The 14,572-nt window shown below is 40.9% G+C and overlaps 1 protein-coding gene across 5 annotated transcripts in view; it reads right to left on the reverse strand.

Moving 5' to 3' along the window:
• The window catches only part of LOC107515298 (zinc finger protein 396), a 51,286-nt gene that overhangs the window by 3,062 nt on the left and 33,652 nt on the right, over positions 1-14,572 (reverse strand). For 2 of the 5 annotated variants that reach the window (XM_016153982.2, XM_036229960.1), the window contains exons 1-2: positions 1,477-3,834; positions 1,058-1,199 (exon numbers count right to left, since the gene is read on the reverse strand). In XM_016153982.2, coding sequence (XP_016009468.2) covers positions 1,058-1,199; positions 1,477-1,893 — 559 coding nt within the window. In that variant the 5' untranslated portion in view covers positions 1,894-3,834. The other 3 variants (XM_016153975.2, XM_036229963.1, XM_036229962.1) reach the window with 3 other exon arrangements.

Raw genomic sequence — 14,572 nt, forward strand, 5'->3', positions numbered from 1 at the left:
AAGGTAGAATGCTGAGTAGAGTAAAAAGATATAAGAGGCTGAGAAAAAATCTGGAAGAAAAGAAAGGGCCTAAAAGAGAAATTATTATTCCTTATCAAAATCCCCTAGAAGAAATGAACCTGCTTCGCTGATCAGCCATCCCTAAAATATAGAACCAGTGATGGGGGAGAGGAGGAGATTTCCCCAAATAAGGTTTTCCTTTTCAAATCAGGATCTCATTTTATCCAGGATGATGACCTAGATGGAGGGTCTGCTCAAATGTCACTTCATTAAAGAGGCCTTCTCCACCACCCTATTTAATAAGACCTTGTCTCCATTTCATGTATCCCCCTTGTTCTGCTTTGTTCTCATAGCACTTAGTAATAGTAGTAGCAATAGTAGTAGTAGTAGTAGTAGTAGTAAGTAGTATGTGCAATAGAACAGATTGCTATGCGAGCCATTTTGGAACGCTTTTGTAAAAAGTGATGCAAAGAGCAACAGAGGCCAGTTTAGAATGAGAGGGAGTAGAGAAACATATTCAAAGCATTGCAAGAGAGCAAAGTCATCTCAGCAGCAATAGAGCGATTCTGATACTAGATCCCACCAGTACTGAACAGGAAGTTACACAGAAAATGATGATGTAGACCAGTGGTCTTTAGACTGTGACCTTAGGGTCCCTCAGAAGGGCCTCAGGGGATCTTGAAGATAAGAGGTGGGAACAAAGCCAAGTTGGAGCTCTTGTGGGCTGAGACTACTTCAGAGTAGCTACATTTTCATGTTTTATAAATTGAAACTCCACATAAAATTTCATTTGAGAAAAGGGTTGTGCTGCTTTAAAAAGGTTTGAAAATCCTGATGATGTCAAAATTTTTAAAAATCTGCAGACTTTATAAGACTCTATGAGAAAGAAACAATAATAAAATACTGAGAATGTTCATTAGCATGACAGAATGGTGGAAGTTTTCAATGAAGAGGAGGCAAGGATATTTGAGACCTCTTGCAGAAGGCAGCTGAGATGTATGCAGTGGGCTGAGGGGCCATCTTTGCCCCAGACCATGAACTAAATCCTGCCCCTCACCATTTTGTCTGGAGGAGTGAAGCTCTCGTGAGGAACACTGCAGCTGCTTCTTCTCAGGTTTGAGCCGGGTGCTTGATGACTCCTGCGTGATTTCCCAAGGTGCTAGCTTCTCTGTAGGCATGTCCTCGTTTCGTCCAAAGACCTGGGAAACAAGATATTGGAGGCTGAAGAAAGGAATCAGGTTGGGACTTCAGGATAAAGTAAAAGAGAAGAAGCTATGCAGAAAATATCTTGGGGCACAGAAAAAGGGAAGAAAATAAAAGAGCAACATTCTGTTTTTTAGCACAGCTAGGAGTGCATTCACCCAGCTATACATCCAGTTGTGGCAAGTGCGAGTACAATCTGAGAGCTCTATCCCCAATGATGCTCCAGAGGTCCTGACTCAGCCTGGTCTTTCATCCCCTCAGACGCCTTCTTACCTGTTCAGTAGGCCCATCAAGCTCTTTCTCTAGCTCCTCCAGCATAGTCACAGCTTCCTCTCCGTTCTCTGGCTGGTGTTCTTGTAGCCAGGCCTGCAGCTCTTCTGGCAGGATGGCCAAGAACTGCTCCAGCACCAGCAGCTCCAGGATCTGCTTCTTGGTGTATACCTCTGGCCTCAGCCACTGACAGCAAAGCTTCCGGAGTTGGTTCAGAGCCTCCCGGGGCCCAGGTGCCTCCTGGTAGCCAAACTGCCTGAAGCGTTGGCGGAAAGTCTCTGGGCTGTAGCAGCTTCTCCAGTTAAGGCTGGAGTCCAGATTACAGGCCTCCTCTTCTTCCATCTTCACTACCAGAATGCTGTTGGGCTCTTCTAAAGTTTGTGGAAGGAGTGTTGATGAATCTCTCAATTTTGCAGACATATGGATTGGGAATAGCTTAGGAGTGTCAGGCTTTAATTTTCAAGGGGGTAAAGTACTCCTTATGAATACTCCTTAAATATGATTAAAGAAACAAGTGGAAACAAGACAAAGACAAATGCTTCTTAGAACAATAAAACTAAGATTGGAAACAAGGCTGTACAGAAAGTACAGCTCTTAATCTTAATATAAACCAGGCTTTCAAAGAATACTTCCTTCTTTAAGAGAATCAAAGAGCCAAGATTAATTTATATGCATGAGTAATTCTGAAAATCATGCCCATAAGGCTAAAGAGCACAATGACAAACAAGACGGGATTGCATAGGAGCTCCTGGAACATAGAAATCAAGAAGCCAATTAATTTTTTTCTAGCCTGCTGGTAAGAGCTCTAGGAAATAGTCTCATGAGAGAAGTACTATTGTGTGGATTTTTTTTCAATGTTTACTAATTTTAAAAACAATATCATTTTGACATTAAAGGAACCATTAAAAAAGTAATCGCAAATATTTCCATCTTATTGTATTTCCATTTTTTCATATTTACTTCAACTTCCTGCTCATAACGTCTATATTATTTACTTAACTATATCTCTATTGTAGACTACTCAGTAATCTCTAATTTTTACTATTATCAATAATACTGGCTGGCACAACTTCACGAATATACTATTTTTTTTTTTCCTTCCAGATTATTTTCTTCAAGCATGTCCTGAGGCCTTACCTTACGGAGGTCAAAGGAGAGTGGCAAATTCTGTCTTGCTGTGTATTATCAAGTAAACTACAGAAAAGACTATGAATTCACAATGCTACCAGCAACACGATGTAAAAGAGCAGCAATTTCTCCAAGTATCTTTAACTTGTTAGCAGGAAGGGGGTGGGAAGACTCTTTTCTTAGTATAACTTTACTGAGTACCATTTTACTTAGTACCATTTTAATTGGTCAGCAGTTTTCTGACTAAATAGAAACTCTTATATGTGTCTCTATTTTTCCTTTATGTGGCCTGCCATTTTTCCCCCACCTCACCACGCAGTGTTCGAGGCATCAAAGATACAGTGGGGACCTAAGCAAAGCCTGTGGCTTCATAAGGCTTAGACTCTAGCAAAAGAGGCAAAAATGTTACCAAATACTTTATATAGTAATGTGATACCCTGCAAACAACAGCTGACACCGTGGTCCAGAGGCCGGAGGCAGAAGTCTCTGTTTAGAGAAGCAGCAGACTCTGTGCAGGAAAAGGGTCTGCGGGAAGGGTTGAGGTCAAGGGTCTGGAGCTGTCTGTGGGCGTTGCGTTGAGGGTCCCTAAACTAAAGCAGCCTCTGTAAGTCGCAGGAGATAGTACCGTCGAACCTATGCCATCTCCACAGTCGCGCCTCAGCTTTACACAAGAGATGGCGAAACCAACAGCCCCCCAAACACGCACGAGGGCCTGTAACGAACCGGGTTTCTGGAACCGGGTTCCAGCGCCCCAAGTCCGGGGTCTCTGCGGAGAAGATCGACTCTCACTTCGAAACCCTCCCTCTAGTGTACCGCCTCCGGGAGGACGGGCGGCCTAAGGTCCCGGGACGGTGCCTCCCCACGCCCGGCCCCACTACCGCGGCGCTCCCTCCCGGGCAGGGGCCGCGAGGCGCGCGGGCGTCACGGAGGGTGCGCGCCCAGCGGGTAGGCGCGCACGGGCGTGGGGGTTGGGAGGGGGTTCAACTGAGGGGTCAGGCGCCGCGGGAGAGGACAAGGGAGGCGCTGTGCGGACGTGCGGTGAGAGGCAGAGAAGCAGGGGCCAGGTGGGAGGCCGCAGAGAAGAGCCGCGGGACGTAGGAGGGAGGTGCGGGAGGTGTGGAGTGGGGTACAAAGACGGGATGCGCGGAAGAAGGGAAGGGCTGCCACCAAGCGGCGTCGCGCCCCCCGCGTGACGGACGCTTCTCCCCGCGACGTAGCGGCGGAGAAGAGGCCTCGGCTCTCACCTCCGGGCTGGGAAGGACAACCCGCAGTACCGGGGAGAAGCAGGATAAGCGCCAGGCTGGAAGCAGCTTCCGGTCCTCGCGGTGGGTTGGGGGCGGGGCCAGGATAACGGAGCGGTTGCCATGGAGACGAGCCACCGTCGCCTGGGGCTTCCTGAGAGGCCACGCCTGAGCTAGAAGGGGATAAATAACCTATGAGTGGGCATTCAGCTGCTCTGCATACCGGTTCAAATAAACCAGCGTTGCTATTTATCTGAGTACTTTTACTTACATTAATCTTATTCTTTCAGTCACCCAGCAAGGTTATTTAGATTTTACAAGGAATAAAAGTTAGGGTTACGTGACTTGCCCATGGTCATAGAGAGGGGAGACTCCTATGCTTGCAACCGCTCAGCACGTTACTGTAGTAGTACCCTCCGCTACTGAGGTTGGTACGCTCCGAGTATTTATGTTTTAAGGAGAAGGTTTGAGACCTCCGCATCCATGTTTTCACAGGAGAAACTAATGGCCCTTTAAAAAGGTGAGAACCTGCTCACGCGTATTTTGGGACACACACACACACATATTTGGGCTATATATATATATGCGTGTGTATATATATATACACGCATATGTATATATATATTTCCTCAGAATCTTAAGGAAATTTAAAAATAAATTTGAGCTACAAGAGCTACAAAGCCACAGTCCCGCATATGGGCTTCCTCCTCCACCCACTTTACCCAGGGACTTTTGGAAATATACTTGTAAAGGAAACGAATTAGACTGGGAGAGGACAAAGATGCTTTGAAAATCACTTGCTAATTAATATATAACAATAACAAGAAAAAACTCTTGGTGTGACCAAAAAAAAAAAAGTATGTTAGTACTGGAGTCTGAAGTGTTGAGAGAAAAGGCTGGGTTAGTCAGTCTCAACCAGAATTAGGAAGTTAAGGGAGATATTTGAATCTTAATTAACTTACAATTACATTAAATTTGAAGAGATTCTTGCTTCAACAGGGGGCTATCACTAGATAACGTTTGTTGCTGAGGCAATTGCTAACACAAATTGCAGAAGGAAATGTGTTTATGTCATGGTGGGTGCGTTAAATGACTCCAGGCAATAAAGAATCTGAAACAATTCTTCAAGGGTAATTCTGGCAACCATGTTAAATCTTAGAAGGTGGTTTAAGGAGAAAATGAACACCAGTCAAAAACGGCAAGGAGAATAAGGAATTGTGAAAAGCCATAGGATTTGGCAAGAGGTCAGGGGTGAATTTATGGGTTCTGATTCCACCACATAACCAGAACTAAGAAGCTAAACTTAAAAAAAAAAAAAAAAAAAAAAAAGCAAATTAAAAGATTGCTTATGAAAGTTTCACAGTGAAATAAAGGACAGGTTTTTGTTTGTTTGCTTTTTATTAATGTTTGAAGATAGATTAGAAAGAAGGTCCCAGTAGCGGTAGCATGGTAAACACTGGGAATTCAAATGTAAGATACAGATTCTTGCTCTTTAGGAACTGATAAATTAGTTAAGAAGAAGGGTGTATAAATTGACTATTCCAATCAAAGTGACATGTTCTGATGGAGCTGTCTACAGATGCTATTAAAGCCCAAAGAAGGGAAAGTATTAGGGTTAGGGGTGGATAGACTGGGATTGGAGGTGATGGGGAAAACTGTGTTGATACATTTCTGATTGAAGGACCAGCGTGGAATGTTTAGAATTACTGGATTGAGAGACAGCAGGCCATGAATGGCCGAGGATGAAGATGAAGAAGTAAGAATCTAATTTTAAAAGATTTGGCAGGCCAGGTAAAAGGCTATGTATGGACTAAAATTTTAAGCAGAATCTTAAGTAAGTGGCACAAGCATATCTGCAATTCATATAGAATTCTCTTCTGGCAACAAGAAAGATGGATTTGATGGGAGACAAAATTCAAGGCAGGGTGACCAGCTCTGAAGCTATTGCAAGAACCCGAGCTGCAACTGATGGAGGTCTGAACCAGTGCAGAGGGAGCGAGGATAGAGGCAGATTCGGGAAACACATGGGAGGCTGGTGCTCGTTTGGATAGTAGACTTATAATGGATTGTGAGATAGTGTGTCTTTCAAAGAAGTATGAAAAAACATTGAGTAGGTTTGATAGTGGCTTATATGGACATTTGAGGGGATATTTTATAGACTGAGTCTGATAGACTGAGGCTGAATGAGATGCTACAATCAATACTTGTACATAATTAAACATTTTGTGAGATTATGTGAAAACAAATTAAATGTGCTCTATATCTGAATGCTTTTCCTATGTAAGAATATTAAATTTCCTATGAATTTCATAAACCACTTATAAACACAGTGAAAGAGGAGGAGGAGGGCAATCATTCTATATTGACATCACAAAGTCGTTTGCTCCTTGACCTTCTATTCTTCTTCATCACTATATTTCTTTACCTGGCCATTAGCTTTTAGGGATGTGGATGCAGTCCTGGGGAGCTGTACTTGGTGGTGGGATGAGGGGAAGGACCGCCCTTTTCCATTCTAGGGCCATCGACTTTTAAATTATGTGTATTATAACATCATTTATAGAGAATAAACTGTAATTTTACCTTCTATTCCCCTTTAAGCCTTCTATATTGAGGCTTCTACCCTCACTCCTTCACTTGTCTTCCCTATTACTAAATTAAATTCACTTATTTTAGTCCTCATCTTCTCAGCATTTCACATTAATTATAGTACTTCCACTTTGAACTCTCTGTCCATTTTTATTACTATACTATCTTCGGGTTCTTCTTCTGAACATTCCTTATGGTGGTTCCTCTGGTCTGCAACCCTGCGTATTATTAGCGTTCTCCATTGTTCTGTCTTTGGTGCTCGTACTTTTCATGCTACAGACTATCTGTGGGCTAGCTCATCTATCTTCTTCTATAAGGCTTCAACTACCATCTCTAACTAATGAGTTCCAATTTATATCTTGAGTTTGATCTTTTCTGAGCCTCCTCACCATAGAGCCAACTGCTTACCAAACATCTCTGTTCGTTTCACAGGTATGTTAAACTAATTATGAGTTATTCCTCACTTTCCCTACACACATCTCTTTTTCCTCCGTATTTCCTGGACTAGTACTACCCTCCACCCATTCCCCCAGGAGAAATCTGAGATCTTCCAAGACATTTATGTTTGACTCATGTGCAAGTCAGGCAGGGTCTATATCGCGTTCATTCTGTGCTCTTTGTGTCCTTTGTTCCCTTTATGGTGGCTGGCACATTGATCTCTACTTAATTCATGCTTTATAAATACATGAATTAAAAAAGAAGAGGATCAAGTTGATTAGAGGGTCAGTTTCTCACTAGTAATGGGATTATGGGAGTGGACTGGAAACAAAAGGATACGAAATTTGATTGTTTTTGGTAATGAGAGCTCAGGGTAAGGACTGAAGGAGATCAAGTATGAAACCGTGATGTTAAATATGGAATTTAGCAAAAGACTTAAGCCAGATTTAAAGGCATAGTTACCAGAGAAGGCAGATAATCCACAAGGAGGAATGCCCACAGAGCTGTAGCAGGTAGATAGATCGAAATAAAAGCATAATGATTTGATGACATTTTAAGGTGAAGAGATTGAAATAATAAATTTCATGTAATACTGAAAATCCATGTCTGGGAAGACAGTAAAGCCTATTGAGAGGGAGATCTATGGTAGAGTTTCAAAGTCTGCTATAACCTTGGGTGTTTAGCACACTATCAACAGGGGTCTTGCTACTCATCTCTCTCCTAAGAGATGGAGTTGCATGTATTCATTGATGAGTTGGTTCTCCTCCACACACTGGAACTAAACATTTGGTAATACCTGATTTAGTACTGTATTAGTTTCTAGGGCTGCCATAACAAATTACCGCAAACCTGATGGCTTAAAATAGCAGAAATTTATCTCATGGTTCTGGAGGCTGGAAATCTGAAATCAAGGCATCAGCAGGGCCATGTTCCCTCTGGAGGCTCTAGAGAAGAATCTTTCCTTGCCTCTTCCTAACTTCTGATGTTTGCTGGCAATCCTGCATCACTCCAGTCTCTGCTTCCTTCTTCTCTCTGTATCTAAATGTGGCTCTGTGTCTCATCTCCTTTTAAAAGGACACCAGTCATTAGATTTAGGGCCTACCCTAATCTAATATGACCTCATCTTAATTAATTACATCTGTTAAAAAAATATGCATTTCTAAATAAGATCTCATTCTGAGCTGTCAGGTGGATGTGAATTTGAGGGGAACACTACTCAACTCATTACAATGTCTTTACCAGCTACCAATTTATTGAAATTCACCCTTTTTTGCCTGTTCTGTAAACATTAAATGGGCCTCATAAGTATTTTCCCTTTATCAATGAGCACAGTGTTGTGATTTGTCAGTAAGCGGCTGTAGAGAGACATTGCGGGAGGAAGGGCTTCCCTTCCTGGCTCTGGTCTGCTGGCTATGCAAGCTGTGTGTGCAGCTTTTCCAGTACCCGGCAGCAGCTTTTTCTGGCTGCTGTTTCCTTCTGCACCCTCCTGGTCAGTTTCTAGCAACCTGCCTCAAGCGAGACTCTTCCCCGTGAATGGCTTTCCCTTGTAATCTAAAGGGAAGATTTCAGCAAGTTCCACTACGATGGCATAATAGTGACTTCTCTGCTATCCAATGAGCCATGTATGTGCACTGTAGAGGAGGCTCCTAACAATCAGATGGGAAAATTGACACACTCATTGGATATAAGTCAGTCTTATCCTAGTCACCTCAGTGCTTGCTCAATGGGCCATAAACAAGGTGGCCACAGAATGGCAGGGATGGAGGCTATATATGGGTTCAGGAGCATAGACTGCCTCTACCCAAGCCTGACTTGGCTAACATTACTGCTGAGCACCTAAACTGTCAACAACAGAGACCAACACTCAGTCCCTCATATAGCACCACTCCCCTTGCGGACCAGCCAGCCACCTGGTGGCAGGTTGATTACATTGGACCTTTTCATAGAGGAGGCAGAGATTCATCCTCATTGGAATATACATCTATTCTGAATATGGATTTCCCTTCATGATACTTCAGCCAGGCCTACCATCTTTGTGCATATGAATGCTTTCTCTATTATCCTGGGATTCTGTACAGCATTGCTTCTCATCAAGAAGCTCATTTCACAGCAAAGAAAATACAGCAGTTGGCTTATGCCTGTGGAATCAACTGGTCTTACCACATGCTCCATCACCCAGGAGCAGTTGGCCTAATTGAAAGTTGGAATGGCTTAATGAAGACTCAGTTGTAGTACCAGTTGGGAGGCAACATCCCAAAACAATGAGATTATGTCTTACAGGGTACACTACATGTTTTGGAACAGAGTCTGTTATATGATGTTCTCTTCTAGAGCCAGAACACGTGAATCTGGGTATCATGGGGTGGAAGCAGAAGTGGATTCTCCCACTCTTAAACTCAATAACTCTTTTACAGAACTTTTCTTTCTGTCTCAGTAATTTTGAGCAATGCTTGTTTGGAAGTCATTGTCCCCGAGGGAGGAATGCCTCCACCAGCAGATACAATGGTTCAATTGAATAGGAAAGTGAGACTGCCTCCTTGATATTTTAGACTTCTTATGCCATTAGACCAAATGGTTAAAAAAAAAAAAAAGTTATTCTAGGTGAGGTACTTGAAGTTGGGTTGCTACCACACAATGTGGGAAAGGAGGACTATGTCTGAACCCCAGGGAGTTATCTGGGGGTGCCTCTTAGTACTTCCTTGTCCAATATAAAAATTACCTGGAAACCTACAGAAACCAAAAAAGGCAGGATTGAGGACTAAAACCCTTTGGGAGTGAAGGTCTGGGTCACTCTAGTAGGCAATGAAACGTGATCAGCTTAATTTCTGCCTGAGGATGGGGGAAATGTGAACTGGGTAGTGGAAGAAGGAAAACACAGATATCACTGACAGCCTCACAACACATCAAAAAAAAAAAAAAAAAGACAGTCACTTTGTATATTTTCTATTTACTACTTATATGTATGTGTGTTTATTTTATATGCTAACCATTTCTTCTCCTTCACATTTTATTTTATGTACATGTAGTTGAAAGTTAACAATTTATTCCTTAGGTAACAGAATATTCAGTGGGACTCCGCCTGAATGTGAGCAGTAATTAACATAACAGTGACGGATACAATGACTGTTGGGACAGTGTATCTCTACATTTTGAGGAAAAGGTGAGAACCTTTTCCTTTAAGACAGACAGTTGTATTTTGTTACGGGAGGAATTAGAGTTGGTTTATTGATGTACAGAAGGGTATAGGAGAGTGCACATGAAAACTAAGAGGCCGAAGGATACTCATTTGTATCTCTGTGCTTTTGCTGAAACTATTCTTTGAATTTTAAATAGCTCTTATCCTCTCAATTTTGTTACCTTTTCCCTCTCATGTCTCTGAAGAACTTGAAAATATCACACATTAAGCAGCTAACCATATACTGAATGTAATTTGCCTCTAATTATTTGATGTATTACACTGCCCCTCCACCAGCCCCAGTCTACTAGATCCTAAGCTCTTTTAGAACTATGTCTCATTCCTTTTTGTATTATCCATCCAAAACACACATACAACAAGTCAGTGCTTAATGAATACCTCTTAATTAAATAGTTGTCCTTACTTGCTGTACCAATTAATCTTTTTCTTGCTACAAATTCGGTGTTTTAGCTAATATCGTGTTTCCCAACCTAATTTGACTAGAGAGCACCTTTAACATTAATATGTAATTTCTCAAAACGAGTTAGAAATTTAAAAAATAACTCCAATTTTTGCTTGATATGGAGCAGTGATTTATATAAGATATATTATTTTGGATTAACACGTTGTACCATAAAATTATTTTAAAAATATACTTGATAATATTTGTAATATGGCTTTTCTTCATTATTTAAAAATAATTCTATAAAATGAATTAAAATGACATACTAACATTCTTCAAAAAATTAAAAATAGAATTACTATGTGATCCAGTAATTCCAATTCTGGGTATATACACAAAAGAATTGAAAGCAGAGTCTCAAAGTGATATTTGTACATCCAAGTCCATAGCAACATTACTTACAATAGACAAAAGATGGAAGCCACACAAGTGTCTATCAGCAGATGAATGGAAATAAGATGTGCCATATATACAGTAGAATATTGTTCAGCCTTAAAAAGGAAGGAAATTTTGACATATGCTTACAACATGGATGAATCTTAAGGATATTATGCTAAGTGAATAAGCCAGTCACAAAAAATAAAATACTGCAGGATTTCACTTATATGAGTGAAATCAATAGAGCAGTCAAATTCATAGACAGAAATTAGAATGGTGGTTGCTGGGGGCCGAGGAAGGGGGAATGAGGGATTATTTAATAGGTACAGAGTTTCAGTTTTGCAAGATGGAAAGAGTTCTGGAAAATGGTTGCACAATAACATGAATATACTTAACACTGCCGAACTAACTGTACACTTAAAAATGGTTAAGATGGTAAATTTTACATTATGTATATTTTACTACAATTAAAAAAAATCCAACAGAGTCTATAAAATCAGATATAGAGACAATTATTCAGGAATGAATAAAAAGATTATTGAGAAAAATTAAAGACCTAAATAAATGGAGTGATATCCTATGTTTACAGATTAGAAAAATTAGAGTTGGTTTATTGACGTACAGAAGGGTACAGGAGGGTGCACATGGAAACTGAGAGGCCAAAGGATACTCATCTGTATCTCTGTGCTTTTGCTGAAACTATTCTTTGAACTTTAAATAGCTCTTATCCTCTCAATTCTGGTATTATAAAACCGACAGTTCTTTCTAAAATTATGCAGATTTAATGCAATCCCAATAAAAATTTCAACACTTTTTCTGGAAATTGAAAAGTTTACACTAACATTTATATGGAAATGCAAAGAGTTAAGAAGAGCCAAGACACTCTTAAAGGAGAAGAATTAGGTGGTAGGACTTCCTCTGTTGGCTATTAAGATGTAGTAAAAGTCTGTAGTAACTGAAACGGTGTGATAGTAAAGAAAGGATAAATAAAAATATCAGTGGAAGAGATGAAAGATTCCAGGAATAGAGCCACACATACATGGTTACTTGATGCGTGACACAAATAACACTGCAAAATAGAGGGTGCAAGGTGGTCTTTCAATAAATGATGTTAGATCAATTAAATATATAAAAACACATAAAGAAAAATAAAATTTTATCCCTACCTCACACCATACACAAAAATCGCTTCCAAGTCAATTGTAGACCTAAATGTGCAAAGCAAAACAACCAAGATTTTGGAATATAATGTAGGAAAACATCTTCAAGATATTGGAATAGGGAAAGATTTTTTTAAAATAAGGTACTAAAAGCACTAACCACAAAGGAGAAAAAAATGATAAATTTCACTTTTTAAATTCACAATTTTTATTCATCAAATGACTGAAAATGCAGGAAAATGTGGGATCCCAGGATGATAGCTAAGCAACAAATAAGAAGGTAAATAATGGGCTCATTTTGAGCAGTAGCACTGAAGATAGCTCTGCCGATTTTTAAAAGTAGTATTGTTGAAGGTTCTAGATTTGTTTAACAATATTGAGAGGATCTTATAGCTTCAGTGGAGAATTTGGGCATTAATTTTGATAAGTATCCATAAAACTAAGCAAATAAAAAGTTAAGCAATGTGATAATTTTCTAGGAAAAAGACACAAGGATGTTACCAAAAAGAAAACATAATTATACAATACTTCCTGGTTCCTCTGTGAACAATACTTACAAAATCATAATATGGTAAAAGTGATTTATTAATATTGTATTATAACTATATTTAGAAGGGGGGGAGGAGGTAAGGGAAGAAAGAAATCCCCATCTCCCAAGATAGTAATGTAGTGTTCTGTGCTCTCTTCTCCACAAGAGGGCACAAGCTGCATAAGATTTTTGAGTGGATTGTTCCAGTGCTAGCCTTTGGTTACTAACAACGGACTTAACAACTACTTCCATTTTGGTAGAGTTGACAAACTGTTACTGTTACAATCCAGACAACTATCTCTGAGGTCCAAGGCACTTTACAAGATGAATAAGACATAATTCAAAGCACTTACAATCTAGTGGTATCACAGAGGGATCAAGAATGATATATTTGAAGGACATCCTAAGTACCCAAGACATCTGTAGATAGCTAGCTGGAGGTGTTCCTGCTGGAAGGTTGAAATGGGGGGCACTGTGTGGGGGCACTATGTGCAGGTGGCAGCACACCAGCAGCAGTATCAATGACACATTTGGGTGAGGCAGGGGGGATAGGATAGAATGCACATAGGGAGATCAACTGTGGGAGCACTGAGGGCCCAGGGGGGCTGTGGAAATTTAGGAAATAGTATACCAGAAGACTTGGGGGCAGTGATGAAAGAGGAGAGTATTTCTTAGCCAGTACTCTACCTGCAAACACTGGACAGACTCAGAGGTCTCTCTCTTTAAGTTTCTGAATATCCCTTTCAGATTCACACAGCAGTTCTGTTCTTCTCTGTACCCCACCCACTTGCAGCTTGCTCTGTTCTCTCAAGGCTCATGATCTTCACCCACCTCATCCCCATGACCTCTCCTCACGAAAGCCATTTTCCTTGTCCAGGGCCCTTTCCTCTAAAAGACTGGTATTTTGCTTTAGACCTTTCCCCCTTATCTGAGAGTTTGTTCTCACGTGTCAAACCCAGGCTGCCTTCTTGTCCGGGACCTCTAAATTCCTCTGACTTCTCTCCCTGGTCTTAGCCTGTTTCATCTATTAATGTTGTAGCCGCCAGCCCCCGAAAGAATCATGGACCACCAGAAGTCAGTGAGTTATAGGGAATACACTCTTTATTCAGACAGTTGGGTCTGCCAGGGGTACGCAGACCCCAAATTAAGCAGCCTCAAAATGTAGAGGTACCAGGTTTTTAAGCCCAAAACTCCATTCTTCATTCTGTCTGCACACAAAGGTCTATTTTTCTTCTATTCATTACCTGTCAACTCACAGGTCAGGTGCGTAAACGGGGTTACAGAAGCAGAAAGCTTGTTTAGAATGTTATGTTCCTATAATCAAAGGCCTATGTTTCTATAGCGATAGTCAAACAGTAATTTCCAGTAAGAGTCATTTTTTTTCAGCCACTACATTAAGCCTCCCTGGTTTCCAGGTATCTTTTCTTCACCCGGACCCATCCTCTTCCAATAAAGATAGAAAGATGGGATTGCCATCTTTCTTCCACATCTGCTGCCTGATCAGCTTGCCTCTGTCAGAACCTGAGAGAGGCACTGGCTCTCAGAACCCATGAAGCTCGCACGAATATGGCTGACACTGTTTTCACGGCTTCTGTTTTTCCGTTTGTGGCCTGCTCTTTACGTTCTATCCTTGGCATTTCAATTTAATACCACAAGTATTTTCAAAGCAATGGTTGTGCTCTTGGGCTCTGAACTTGAAAAGTGGAAAAGGTAAGCACAATACTTTTAAATCTCAAACCTGGTTCTCTAAGAGCATTTCTGATTGAGCTTATCTGCTGTGCAGTATAATGTAATGGAAATCACACCGGACCAGGGGCCATAACACACAGGCCCTTCTCTTGGTGCTGCCCTTCTTGGTCAGGACACCTGGGGCAGGAGAATTTACCTTGTGAGCCTCAGTTTTCTTATCTGTGAAATGAAGGTAATGATACTAATTACCTAATAGGATTGTCCTAAGGAATAAGTGAGGTAATAAATAAATTAGGTAGTTGCTTGTGTCTA

The sequence above is a fragment of the Rousettus aegyptiacus genome, unplaced genomic scaffold (assembly GCF_014176215.1).
Source record: "Rousettus aegyptiacus isolate mRouAeg1 unplaced genomic scaffold, mRouAeg1.p scaffold_m13_p_12, whole genome shotgun sequence".
Taxonomy (NCBI): domain Eukaryota; kingdom Metazoa; phylum Chordata; class Mammalia; order Chiroptera; family Pteropodidae; genus Rousettus; species Rousettus aegyptiacus.